Consider the following 14,434-nt stretch of genomic DNA (forward strand, 5'->3'; position numbering starts at 1 on the left):
TTGTTGTTGTTGTTGTTGTTGTTGTTGTTGTTGTTTTTAATCCAATTAAAAGCCAGGATTATAGTGGAATATTAATAATAAAAGATTGCATTTGTGACTCCTCCACATAAATAATGCAAGTTGTTATTTAAAGTCGTGAAACTGTCAATCATATTATTATCAACACTATTGATAAAATGTATATAAAAGCAGCAGCAACGCTCTGTTGTGTAAGTATAATTTTTAACTAAACAATGCATCCCCACTCAACATGTTTCTTAGCCCTAAATGTTAAAAGAATAGCAAACCAGCTTTTAAAATGAATTAGCTTTATTGCAGCCAATAAACTAAATTTTGGATAAAACATAAATACAATTAATACTTAAATAAACGTTTCATTTTAGCTTTCAGCAGTGGTAGGAAACTGATCATTACTCATGTCATCTCGCATCTCATTTTATGAATCGCTTTATCCTCACTAGGGTAGCGAGGGATGCTGGAGCCTATCACAGCTGACTTCGGTCCGGAGACGTGGGACACCCTGAATCTGTGACCAATCAATCACAGGGCACAAGGAGACAAACAACCCCTCATGCTCACACTGAGGGAGGTGCTGGGGGTTCCCTACTTTAGTGTAAAATAAAATATGATATCTAAATTCCTCACAGCAATTCCTCCTCATTCTTTATTTACAGACATTACCATACTATCTTAAACTCCTGTTACCTGGCGTCCACGTGTGGACATTCCATTTTCGTTCGTCAAAGGCTACAATGTTAAATTTTGGACTACAGGGGCCTGGCGTCCACTTATGATGTGGACATCATTTTTCTCAGAAACTACATCATGTAAAAAGATAATTATTTGCATTAGGTTCCAAATAGCCTAAATATCAAAGAGAAAATAAAAATGCATGCCTTGCAAAAGTTTGGGTCTTATGAGGTTAAAGAATCATTATGCAGCTGAGCTGCAGCATATTTTAAGATCATTTAAGGTATTAATGAAAAAATAAGTCTGAGGTGATGCATTTTTACTAGATCGTCCTTCAAAAACAAAAACAGCCTTACGTGTCTTTTTTGACTGCTGCAGTCGTTCCGCATGTGTTGGAACTTTGTCCAGACATGTCATCATCAATTAACATTCATTCATGTTTTGGAGAGGTCCTGCCCCAGATGCCAAATTGATTATATTTTTCGTCTTGTCTTTTTTGTTTTTTTGGTTTTTGGCCTATAGTTATGGGTTGTCAAAAAAGGTTGAACGTTTTCTCCTATACAAGAATTAGTTGAATATGTTATTTCATAGGGCGTGGATTTTCTCCAGGTACTCCGGTTTTCCCCTACATTCCAAAAACATGAATGGTAGGCTGATTGGACGCTTTAAATTCCCCCTAAGTATGGATGTGAGAGGGAATGGTTGTCCTTTTCTTTGTGCCGTGTGATCGGCTGGTCACTGATTCCGGGTGTCCCCCGCTGCTGGGTAGGGGTCAGCTGGGATAGGCTCCAGCACCGCCCGCAAATCCTAGTGAGGATAAAGCGCTTCAGAAAATGATTAAATGATTTTGCCTCGTGAGATTTTTTTTTGTTTCACACTCAAAACCTTTATTTAACTAAACCCTTGAACAGGTTATTACACTCTTAATAGACATTCATTAATTTTCGAAGAGCAGCTTATCCTCACAACGGTCGTGGGGGTGCTGGAGCTCACCATAGACACCAGTCGGGAGACATCCTAAATCAGTGGCCAGGGACACGGACAACCATTCACGCAAACACGCTCACCCAGTGGGTTTTGTTCCGTTGAGCCTCGGTCCGTTGAGCCTCGGTCCGTTGAGCCTCGGTCCGTTGAGCCTCGGCCCGTTGAGCCTCGGCCCGTTGAGCCTCGGCCCGTTGAGCCTCGGCCCGTTGACCCCCGGCCCGTTGACCCTCGGCCCGTTGACCCTCGGCCCGTTGACCCTCGGTCCGTTGATCCTCGGTCCGTTGACCCTTGGTCCGTTGATCCTTGGTCCCCCCGTTGATCCTTGGTCCTATCGTCTGTGAGGGCTCGGCGTGGTCAAAATCCTGAGAGCAAAAAGAGGTCGTTGATCAACATGCAAGCAATGTGAAAATGCGAGAGGGTACTTAACAGTGAACTGATAAAACGGATAAAACGATCCAGCAGCATGGTCAGGTTCCTGGTGGCTTAAAATACTCCTTCATGGCTGATGGCTTGCACCTGGCTTTACTCCACTCGGCTAGGCCTGTGATTGGGTGACAGGCACAGCCAGCCACCAGTCTGGTCTGAGGCCTGACACTATCTTACATGTTTTTGGGATGTGGAAGGAAACTGGAATCCCCAGAGAAAACTCCACATAGTGAGGGCTCAACTCGGAACGAACCCTTGACCCCAGAACTGTGAGGCCGATGTGCTAACCACTCTCTCACTGAGCATCCCCCTTAACAATCATTAAAAAAGTAATTTGTTGTGGAACTCAGAATTTCAACTGTGGTGTAGTTTTATTAGTCTGTGCATACTACCTCATGAGTATACATAGTATAAAGTAAAACATAATAACCAAAAGAACAAGTCTTTCTGATAGTTATGATAGTGAATTGGCTGTTCTATGATTTATTGAAATTATGGCTTAGTCTTGGCGCGCCTCACCAAGATTTCGGCAACCCCTGTGAAACATTTATGGAGTCGCTCCAATCAGAGACTTGGTCATCTAAATTCTATTTTAAAGCAACTTCCAACAGTTTCAACATCGCAGTTAAAACAACTTTTGTATCCAGTGATGGCAAAGCGCTCTAAATTGTAGATAATCTGTTCGGCATTAAATTGTGTTTAATGCAATTTCTAATTAAACATAGTGCATCTTTAATCTCTTCCACATGTCAAAATAAAAAAGGGGGCACAGTCATTCACGTAATTTTTTTCTGGCACTTCGCAGAGCAACTCATAATGAAGCAATCATGCAATCTGGATGAAGATGAATGTCACAAAAGTACATCTGTTTATGTTTGTATACTAACCATTTGTTGTGCAGAAGAGGCATTTTCAGTGTCAGTTTTTATATGCTGTATGAGTGCAAAAGTAAAACATGTTTATAGAGAGAAAAGAAATAGAGGGATTGAATTTGTGCACTTGAGTGTGTAATTAAAAAAAGTGTCCCAGCCACGCTTTTTTTTTGCAGATACAGATTATCCCTCCATTCCAGCTGGTCAGAGTTGGATTTGACCACCCCAGCAACCAGGGAGGATATCTCTTTGGAGCTAAATAAAAATTGGCACAAAACATGACACACGCATACACACAGACACCGGAGACAGCTGGGATTGGATCCGGCACCCCCGCGACCCTATCGAGTATTAATCGGTTCAGATTAATTAATAAATTCTTTATTCTGTATTTATGTTTATAAAAGTGGTTTTATTTTTTTAGCCTTCAAACATGAACCAGTATCATTATGCAAATTTGTTTAAAAATATTTAAACATTCAACTAATTCAGTAATTTATTTATATCATTTCCACAATAATGCTTTGTGGTGTCAGTAGTGCAGTGTTATTTACACATTTGATCTTTAAAGGGCATCGCACTCACAAGGACAGAAAGCTGTGTTGATTCCGAGGACTGTGCACATCTGTCTTGTTTCCTGACCCAGGGAGATTTTCCAGCCTTATAGAGAGATAAAAAAAAAGTTATCAGATTCCTCATTTGACCTTATCCCCAAGAATCAAATACAGAGTAAAAATAAATATAGCACATGTAAATATGCACACAGCACTGCTAAGCAATTACCTTGCTTAATCAATAATATTTAGCATTAGGCAAATAAAAACCTTTTTTTGCTCTGCTAATTTGCAAATTGGAAAACCCACAACCTATGATAAAGATGTATTATTACATTTAGTAAAGACAACCTAAATTTAATAAAAACAAGCTGATTCTCAAGGAAAATATTTCATCTAAAAATTTGCAATCTGTGTATAGAATTTGATCATACCTTGTATGGCTACCATGCATATAACTTGAATTTTCTTTCGTTGTATTTACAACTGCAAAATGTTTGAAAATATATTGTATTGCATGTGCAATTTTAAATCACTTTTTTGCATCGTACACACACACACACACATATATATATATATATATATATATATATATATATATATATATATATATATATATATATATATATATATATATATATATATATATATATATATATATATATATATATATATATATATATATATATATATATATATATATATATATATATATATATATATATATATATATATATATATATATATATATATATATACACACACCTAACACCAGCTCTCAAAATTATACTCATGAGAGAGTTTAATATCTAAGTACTGTTGAAAACAGTAGATATTTAAATATTAAACTCTCTCTCATGAATATAATTTTGAGAACTGGTTTCATCAGTACTTAGATATTAAACAGTACTTAGATATTAAACTCTCTCTCATGGATATGCGTGGCCCGCGGCAAAGGGCACCCGCGTGGTCCCGGTGGAAGTTCCGGATGAGTTCCGGGCAGAGGATGTGGCGGGCAGGAACCCAGCTGCGCTCCTCAGGACCCTACCCCTCCCAGTCCACCAGACAGTGCAGGCCGCGACCCAGGCAGCTAACGTCCAGAAGCCGTTTCACCAGAAATGCTGGGCCCCCATCGATCATCAGCAGAGATGGCAGGGGATGTTTGGGGTGGAAAGCGGGTTTTATTATCCGTTCGATCTTGTAGGGACTGGTCTAGAGTCTGGTCTTTCAAATCTTTATTAGAATTGTCCAAGAGACGGGCAAGCACAAGAGGGGATAGCGCAGGCAAATCGTTAGTCGTAGAAAGAAGGTCGGTAGCTGTGAAGTCCAGAGTGGCGGGTACAAGGTCGAAGGCGAAGTCGTTGTCCATAATCTGTGGTCGTGGGGCTGAGCTCGGTCGGAGTCCTGGGAGAAAAACAAGAGGTTGTAGATCAATAATGCAAGAGGGTACCTAATAGTGAACTAATAAGACGATCCAGCGGCATTGTCATGTTCCTGATGGCTTTAAATACTTCTCACTGACTAACAATGTTCCCTCTGCTCCCTCTCGTCTTCTCCGCGGAGCAGCAATCATATGGCGCACACAAAATAAAATCCAAACTTTTTTTTCCCTCTTTCCTCATGATGGCCCCGTTCATGCAGTAGCTCTTTCCACTCTTATGTTTTTCGTGTTTCACAGCACTTCTATTTTTTTCTAAATTACATTTTAATATTTTTTAATACAGACGTTCCCCTACTTACGAATAAGTTAGGTTCCGAGCGCTTGTTCATAAGTTGAAATTGTTCAAATTGAAGTTGATTCAGTGTTATATCTAAATTATAATTTATGTTTAAGGCCTACATAAGTATATTGAAGGTTTATATAAGTGCATTTGTATGTTTAAAGCTTGTATAAGTAACCAGCATTGGTTTGTATTGAAAAAAAAAGCATTTAATAAAATAGAGAGAATACATACAGTACTGTATACATGGAGAGATTTACGAAAAACTGTCCGAAAGAAGCTAACTAATGACGATTGCACCGTTTTATTCTTTTTCCATCATAAATGCGGTAGCACTTTATGGCATCATTCAATTGATTCGCAATCTTTGTGCAACGTTCAATATTTGGGTCCTGCTGCTCGATCTTTCTGTTTAAGAATGGTACTGACGGTCGAACGATTCAAGTTGTATTCCTGAGCAACGCTAACCACTTTCTTACGCGCATCCCTTGCACCTCCCTCACTAGAAGCATTTCACTTTTCACCAACCATATTTATTAATGGATGCACGAGATATTTAATGATGAAAAAAGGAAAAAGGTTCTTTGCGTACTGGAGATACGTCACGCCCTTACACAACTTACACACTGCAACGAACTGGGCACAGGAAGGTAAATGCTGGGTGAGCTGAGCTCTCACAGCGCTAGGCGTCGGTATTGGCGGCAGAAAGAAGCACTACTCGGAAAAAGGCGCGCAATACAAAATCGAACTTACGAACATTTTTTACATAAACGCAATTTGCAGATATGTTCGTATGTACCATTTGTTCGTAAGCTGAATGTTCGGAAGTAGGGGAGCGTCTGTACATTCCTTTTTACTTTACTGTGGAAATAGAAGAACAAGCGTCGAAATCAGGTGAGAATTGTTTAAATCTGCTGTGTGTGTGTGTGTGTGTGTGTGTGGTTGTGTGCATGCGTGCGCACGTGTGTCTAGTATGTGTGATCGTTTGTCTTCAACATACACAATGGACTATAAATGGAAATTAGCCATCGGCTACAATCTTACATATCTATTTTCATTAACATGAATATAAATATGTTCATGTACTATCCCTTATTAAATAAATCAAAGCAAAATCATGGAAAAATATTGCATGTAAATGGAAATGCGTCTTTTTGGGATGGGGGAGGAAAACAGAGGCCCAGTGAGAATATGCAAATTCAGCACAGGTGGACCGACCTGGATTTGAACCCACGACCCCAGAGCTGTGAGACAGACGTGCGAACCACTCATATGCCGGGCCGCCCATTCATAGATAGTAATTATTACATTTTATTATTACTAAATTATTTATGTGTAGTAGACATGCACATGCTTATGGCAGGTGTGATACCGGTGTGTGTCCATAGCGAGCAAAGATGATGTTGCTCACACTGATACTCAGTGAGCTCAGGGTGGTTGTCCTTCTGCCCGGACAAACAAAAAATTAGAGGGAACATTGCTGGCTAATGACTCACACCTGGAAGTGCTCGAGTCATTAGGGGCTGGGCCTGTGATTGGATGACAGGCACAAACAGCCACAAGTCTGGTCTGGGGCCTGACATTTTGGCTCTTTGTGTCTAACTTGTTCGAACCCATGTCCTTGATACATAAAAAAGCATGCCCGCATTTTGCCATCCATCCCAAGACCAAAATGACAATCAGTGAATAATTAAAAGTCACTCAACAATGTGGTTCAAAGACAGAAATCTTTACAACAGTTGACACCAAGTTCTAGAAAGTTTAAAAAAAGGTGAAGGAATTGAAGAATAAAGACATCCTTGGAGAATTTCATCAATCAAACACAAGAAGTGAATTTTACTGTTAAGTTAAACACAACTGATAGTACAATAAACAGTACTGAAATGAAAAGTCAACGCCCACTCTAAATGACCTTAAGGTCAAATTATTTAATTATACAAGCATTTCCTAAACTCTGATAATTGAGAAGAAAATGTTTAAACACTAATTTTGTGATGTCAGTTATATCCACACGGATACAGACTGTTACACTTAAGCACAACTGCATGTGCTATGTGGTATTTAACGACATTATGAGGAAGAGCTGGTAATATAGGATAATTGCATTTGATTGGCTGAGTACGGGCATAATTAAGCATTGTGACAGGCGGCCAAATTCTGGAAACATAGTTGATGTTTGTCTCTACTTTTATACATTACAAAAAAATATACTCTGTATTTATTTCAGATTGAACACAATTATTTTCTCTAAAACAGTGGTTCTTAACCTTGTTGGAGCTACTGGACCACACAAGTTTCATAGACGCATTCACTAAACCCCACCAGTTTCATATACGTTTTCACTTAACCCCAACAGTTTCATATACGCATTCACTGAACCCCACCAGTTTCATATATGTATTCACTTAACCCCATCAGTTTCATATACGCATTCACTGAACCCCACCAGTTTCATATGCGCAATTAGTGTAAAGTAAAATATGATTTTTTTTCAGATTCAAGATACAGTCATACCTCTACTTACGAAAATAATTTGTTCCAAGACTTTTTTGTGACTTGAAAATTTTGTAAGTAGAGGTGTACTTTATATGTAAATTCTCTAATTTGTGCAAGGGTCCTCACACAACTAACAACTAAACACTTTAGAATTGGTCAAAGTGTCCCAATTTTGTATGAAAGATGTGAGGAAATACACAAAAATCAGAGAAAATTATAAGGAAATTATTTATTACTGTCTTAAAATTTAAAAAGCGAATGAAAATGTGCCCCCCCGTCACTGAAATATCTCTCTCATTGGCCGTTGTAGACGTAATACTGGTGTTTGTCCGCCAGATGGTGGCCAGAGCCCGTTTTACCAGGGCTGAAAGCCGTACACTTTGTTGTACATTTTAGACTTTTTCGTGTGCCCTATGTGTGTGAGAATATATGTGCCACGTTGCATTTGCAGTTTTTAATAGTCTAATAATGGAAATTCAAAATGAAATAATGAATGAGGAAATGCATTTACTTTTGGGGGGGATTTTGTAAATTGGATCCTTTTCGTAACTTGAGTCACTCATTTGCCTATAAAAAATTCGTAACCTGAAACGTTCATACCTGGAGGTATTCAGAAATGGAGGCATGACTGTATATAAATTCCTTGCAGCACTGAATAGCCAAGCAATGTCACAATGATGATCTTCTGCCAGTGATGGTCAAGTGGGGCATATTGTCGCGAATACACATAATGAGTCGATGTGTCTTAATCGATGGAGGCTCCAGAGCCCGGGTCACCAAACCCCTAGGGCTCGATCAAACCCAGGTTAAGAACCACTGCTCTAGGATGTGAATGATTAAGGTGTTGTATTTCTCTTTAATAGAGATATTTTAATTTCATTTTTAATATTGGTGTATTTTAGGTTCACCTGGATATATCTCTCCAAAAATACCAATATATCATGTCTGGACCAGTGTATTGTCACTCAATGTAACATTGCAATAGCTTTTTTTTCCTGATGCCAGCCCTTCATTATTCCCAGGGTGTTTCACAACATGCTCATATAACACTCTCTGACTATTTTTATGATTCACATAAAAATAGGCAAATGTATTTAACATAATTTGCTCAAAGCATATTTCGTCGGACAAAAACATTGAAACATACTCCAGACAAATTGGTGTTACAGGAAATTTCCTCAAAGTTTTAATGAGGATCCCCAAGTTCAGAGTCTTTGGCTAATAATCTGATGACATCCGAGAGGTCACTTGCTGCCCTTGTGACGCTGCCATAAGATGGCGGGGAGGACATCATAGAGCCCTCTGCTGTCTCTCCAAATTCGCCCGGCACAGGCCCATAATGATGGATCATAGTTGCTATAAGGCCCTCAGTCTCTGGAGCATTTTCCACATCTACTACAGTCTCAGAAGTGATTTGTCTGTAGAGGTAAGAGGCCTGCTTCATTTGCCGGCACACCAAATGCCTCCTGTAAGACCTCTGAATGATGATTGCCGATACTTCCTCCATTTTATGTCGCAGTGTGGAAGTGATGGGCTCGTGAGAAATATTAGAAGGGTTGGTCATCATAAATTTTTCCTCCATTTGCTGTTTGAGGGCATCCATCTCTCCAGACTCACCCAGGACTCGTTTTGTAAAGGCAAACAAGATATCCAGGCAGTGGATTTTATTGCCACTGACCATGGGGAGGTCCATAGAGATCAATTTGATCTTGTTAGGCTTGGCAATGCGAAGGGGCTCTGACAAAGTGTCCGCAAAACTAGACAGCACGGAAAACTCAATAAACTGTGTGGCCTCTGAGTCAAACTTCTCCCAGACCTCATAAAACATCTCAAAGTCATCTTCACTCAATGGATCTGTACTTTCCTCCGTAGCTACACTAAAGTTCTCTAGAATGATAGCAATATACATATTCACTACAATGAGAAAAGAGATTATTATGTAGCTTACAAAGAAAGCGATGCCCACAGATGGGCTGCCACAGTTACCCCGAGTATTTGTGCCAGTATTGACAAAATTAACATTGCACTCATCTGGTGAGCTGGACATTATTGGGCTCAAAAGGTTGTCCCAGCCAGCCGAGGTACTGATCTGGAAAAGGCAGATCATACTGTTTCCAAAGGTCTCAAAGTTGAACATGTCATCAATTCCATCCTGTTTTTTCACATAGGCAAAGTTTGCCATGCCAAAAATAGCATAGATGAACATGACGAGGAAAAGCAGCAGGCCAATGTTAAACAGGGCTGGCATGGACATCATTAAGGCAAACAGCAAAGTTCTTATTCCTTTGGCAGCACGTATAAGTCGAAGTACACGTCCAATCCTTGCCAGCCGGATGACACGAAACAAGGTTGGAGATACAAAATACTTTTCAATGATGTCGGCAAGAACAATCCCTGTAATGAGAGGAGAAAAAAAATGTTTATTTTTCTTGTGTGTTTGAGTACAGGCGTTTTAGTTTCTTTGGGAAGCCACAGGGAAGGCTACTACTGGGCTGGAAATTCGAAAATATGAATGTTAGCTAGCGGTAGGCCAAAATAGAAAGTGATGTGTCTTTACCTGTTGTGGAGTTAAAAACATTGATTTGCGCTGCATTGATATCATATTTTTAGCGATGATTAACCAATCGCCTAAAAAACACCTCATTTTTTGCCACGTTTGATAAGCATACTCTTTGACTCAAGCAAAACAAATAAATAAATAAGAAACAAGCACAGGCAGATTCTTGCAAATTATTTTTAAAGGTACATAAGGCTGTTGAAGTGAAAATAACTACTCATGTATCTACTTACCCACAATGGAGAGGATAATCACCACAAAATCAAAGATATTCCATGCAACAGTGAAGAAATAACAACGAAGGGCAAAAATCTTGATCAGGCATTCTGTTGTGAAGATCACAATGAAGACCAAATTAATCTTATTGAGAATCAACTCCATGCGGTCCGACTGCTCATCTGTCTCCACCATCATTGTTAGCATGTTAACGATGATCAGCATCATGATCATGATGTCAAAGGCTTGCTTGGACACAAGATCAAAGAAGAAGGCTTGGAGCATGTTCTAAATTGGAGAAGGACGAACACCAATCACCAACTAATTAACAGTCTGAATCAGTCTAATATAATAATAATTCTCATTATTATAGAAATGTAACTATTAAACAAACCATTACATTGTACTACTAAGTAAGAGCTATTCTACACAGATATCTCAAACATTTTTGGACTTGAAGAATGATGTTGTTATTTCACCGTAGGTTTTGGTATTGGCTTTTGTGGCTTTTTACTTCCTAATTTCTTCATAGCATTGTAGTATTTCTTCTGTTCCTCAGTCATAAAAATATCTTGTCCACCTAAGTATAAGAAAAGATATCAAGGTGAAAAAATATTAAAACTTTGAGATCAGTTACTCCCCAGTGCTTTGCCACCATTGATATAAGGGCAAAAGAAAATCACAGAATTACATGCTCAAATACTGCATAAAGTTTCAGTGTTTTGTAGAGTTTATTTTTATTATCATATATTCTCCACAACAGTATCTTGGACCCTCCTGGTATGTTCCTTGGTCCTTATGATGCTCTCTGCACTTTAAACAGAACCCTAAAACTACAACATAGCAGGTGCATTTATAACTTCTAAAGTGGGTGCACTGCGATGAGTAAAGTAAAGGGGCTGAATAATATTGCACGCCCCACTTTCAGTTTTTTATTTGTTAAAAATGTTTAAAATATCCAAGAAATGTTGTTCCACTTCACAAATATGTGAACAATTACGTGACATTCATTTTATGAACCGGAGTACCCGGAGGAAACCCATGCAGGCACTGGGAGAACATGCAAACGCCATACAGATGGACATGGATTTGAACAGAGGACCCCAGAGTTGTGAGGCCAACGCGCTAACATCTCGCACACAAAGGCATGTATTCTATGATAAACTTTTAAATCCCATGATTCACAATAATACTCATCTTTCTTTTCTGTTGATTGAAATTGTCAATAATGACACCGATGAAGAGGTTGAGGGTAAAGAAGGAGCCAAATATGATGAAGACAACAAAGTAAAGGTACATGTAGAGGTTGATTTCTCTGATGGGTTGCTCTTCTACCTGAAAACCAAAAGTTAATTCATTCAAATGTTTGCAATTATATTCACAACTTTTACTCTATGGTGCTGTATGATACACTTACTCCTCTCGAATCAACAGCTGCATGCATTATTTCCATCCAGCCTTTAAATGTTGCCTGCAATACCACATTACACTGAATTAATGCCTTATGTCTTAAACCATTGATGTTTTAATACAAATATATAAATGGTTATTTAGCGACAAAAATTGCTCGTAGGTGAATATAAATAATAAATACCATATTTTCTTACATATAAGCCGTATTTGTAACAAAACAAATGACAGAATCAAGGGTACAGCTTATCTGCGCACAAGACTTATAGCGTTGCTATACTCTTTTTCACCAGTAGATGTTGGCAAATTAACAGTAAGTTTTGCAGTAAGAAAACAACCATCACTAGATGAATTACAAACTTCCTTATGATATTGACCCTAATAATGTGCTTTTGATTATTAGCATACAGTTTCTCAGAAATAACACAAGCGCTGAGTTGTCTTATGAATATGGAGGTGAAAATTGCGAATCAGGGGCGAGAAATTTGAAAATTCAATGATTTTAAAGTAATTTTAAGGGTGCAGCTTATACGCCGGGGGTGTTATATGCGAGAAAATACAAAATAAGAATATATTCTTTTCAAAACATTGACGTCTCTCAGTATATTTGGGTTGTTAACAATTATACAAACTTTTTAAACAGTTTCACCCCAAATTAAGTTTTATAAGAACCTACCACTTGCAGAAGGGAAAGGTACCCTAGCCCAACGTTGTCAAAGTTGACTTTCACTTTTGTCCAGTAGTACTGAGTGTCATTCATGGCCAGGCAGTCTGATTTATTGTTGACGACCAAGAAACTGTGGGTGAAGCCCGTTCTATTTACACACTTTCCAAACTTGCCCGCAAACAGGTTGACTCCCATAATGCTGAAGATGAGCCAAAAGATGAGACATACAAGCAGCACATTCATGATTGAGGGGATGGCTCCAATTAGAGCATTCACAACCACCTGGTGAGCAACACAAAAAAAAAACACACGAGAGTAAGGACGAGGGAACAGTTTTAATTTATGGTCAGCCCGTAAGCTGTTAAATAAAGGGTGAGAGTGTGCAGTCGATCACTTGCATCAATGTGGACGAATTTCAGAGGGCCAATAAAAAGGAAGTAATTTCACATTTGCCATAATTCCAGATTTAAATGATAAAGTAATACATCACAATTTAGCATATCGACTGTATAAAAAGTGTATAGTGCAGGAACAATAGTATAAACATGAAATTGGGGGAAAAAGGCAAGTCACAATTGGAGAATTATTTTATTGGAAACTAGGCGACATTGTTTATATTTGAGAGTTAAATAATAGTACAGCGAGGCTTTTAAAAGGCTTTCTCTAAAACACAAAAATGAGTAAAACTCAGAGCATATATTTGCCTTGAGATACGAGACAAATTTTGAGATACGAGCATACAAGACAGCCAGGTGGCCGAGACACGATAGGGTGCTTATGATTTCTCATCGCATCTCCGTCGTATAAATATCTCTACGAGCACAGAGCGCAGCATTGCATTTTTTTCCTTATTCAGTGCAGAATTAAGAGAAAAATAATGGGTTCAAGGCAAGCAGGTGCAATAAAGGCTAATACGAAGAAGCGTATGATGACAATCAATATTAAGCAAGTAATCGAAAAACATGAGTGGTGCATGCGTGACTTTGCTGACTCGCCAATACGAGTTTTTCAATAATATGCACCATCCTGAAACAGAAGGACGCTATTAAGGATATCAGGCCTTCCAAAGACTAACCATAATTTCCAAGCGGTGTACTGACATTCATAACGAGATGGAGAGCCTTCTATTAATATGGATACAAGATAAACAGTTAGCAGGAGATAGCATGATCGAGTCAATAATATGTGAAAAAAAGCCCGCAGAATATACATGAATTTAAAAGCGAAGCAACCATCAGAAAAAGCCATAGTCCTTCATTTAAATTAAATTTATAATTACGTATCTTATGTTACGAATGCGTTGCTGTCCAACAAGTGTCTTTCTTTCGTTCTTTCTTTCTCTCTCTCTCCCCTGCGCGCACCCTCCGTTGTACTGAATAATAGTTCATTTTAGTATTAAAAAACATCATAACCACTAGTTATTTGTATATCTGTTAGTAGATGGTGAATCAGAACCAATAAAAATATGTTTTTCCATTGTAATATCCTGTTTTTGGTGTTTATTTCAAGGGTAGAGAACAAATTAATTAGTATTTAGATCATTTATGGGAAACGTTGATTTGAGATATGTGTAAATCAACATACAAGCTCGGTCCCAGAACGCATTAAGCTCGTATCTCAAGGTATTACTGTATATTGATGCCAATAGTCTGAAAACTGCATCCCAACAAAATACGTACGATGTAACAGACGTCGCATGGTGTGTAAAACCACGCAATTTCATGCACTGAATGAAGCTAGAGGTGAAGGCTCTCTTGACATACCCAGAAACATTGAGAAATCTTTGTTCTCTGGGTTTATTATATGCACTATCTAGTGTGGATGAACATTTCTGATATGGA

General features: G+C 38.5%; 1 protein-coding gene across 1 annotated transcript in view; it reads right to left on the minus strand.

Annotated features, from left to right (window-relative positions):
- Positions 1-7,054: 7,054 nt before the first annotated feature.
- Positions 7,055-14,434, minus strand: part of LOC144201179 (sodium channel protein type 5 subunit alpha-like) — a 59,089-nt gene continuing 51,709 nt past the window's right edge. The window contains exons 23-28 of the mRNA XM_077723609.1: positions 12,603-12,875; positions 11,934-11,987; positions 11,714-11,851; positions 10,996-11,100; positions 10,534-10,804; positions 7,055-10,137 (exon numbers count right to left, since the gene is read on the minus strand). Coding sequence (XP_077579735.1) covers positions 8,930-10,137; positions 10,534-10,804; positions 10,996-11,100; positions 11,714-11,851; positions 11,934-11,987; positions 12,603-12,875 — 2,049 coding nt within the window. The 3' untranslated portion in view covers positions 7,055-8,929. The remainder of the gene's footprint in view (positions 10,138-10,533; positions 10,805-10,995; positions 11,101-11,713; positions 11,852-11,933; positions 11,988-12,602; positions 12,876-14,434) is intronic.

The sequence above is a fragment of the Stigmatopora nigra genome, chromosome 9, assembly GCF_051989575.1.
Source record: "Stigmatopora nigra isolate UIUO_SnigA chromosome 9, RoL_Snig_1.1, whole genome shotgun sequence".
NCBI classification, from domain to species: domain Eukaryota; kingdom Metazoa; phylum Chordata; class Actinopteri; order Syngnathiformes; family Syngnathidae; genus Stigmatopora; species Stigmatopora nigra.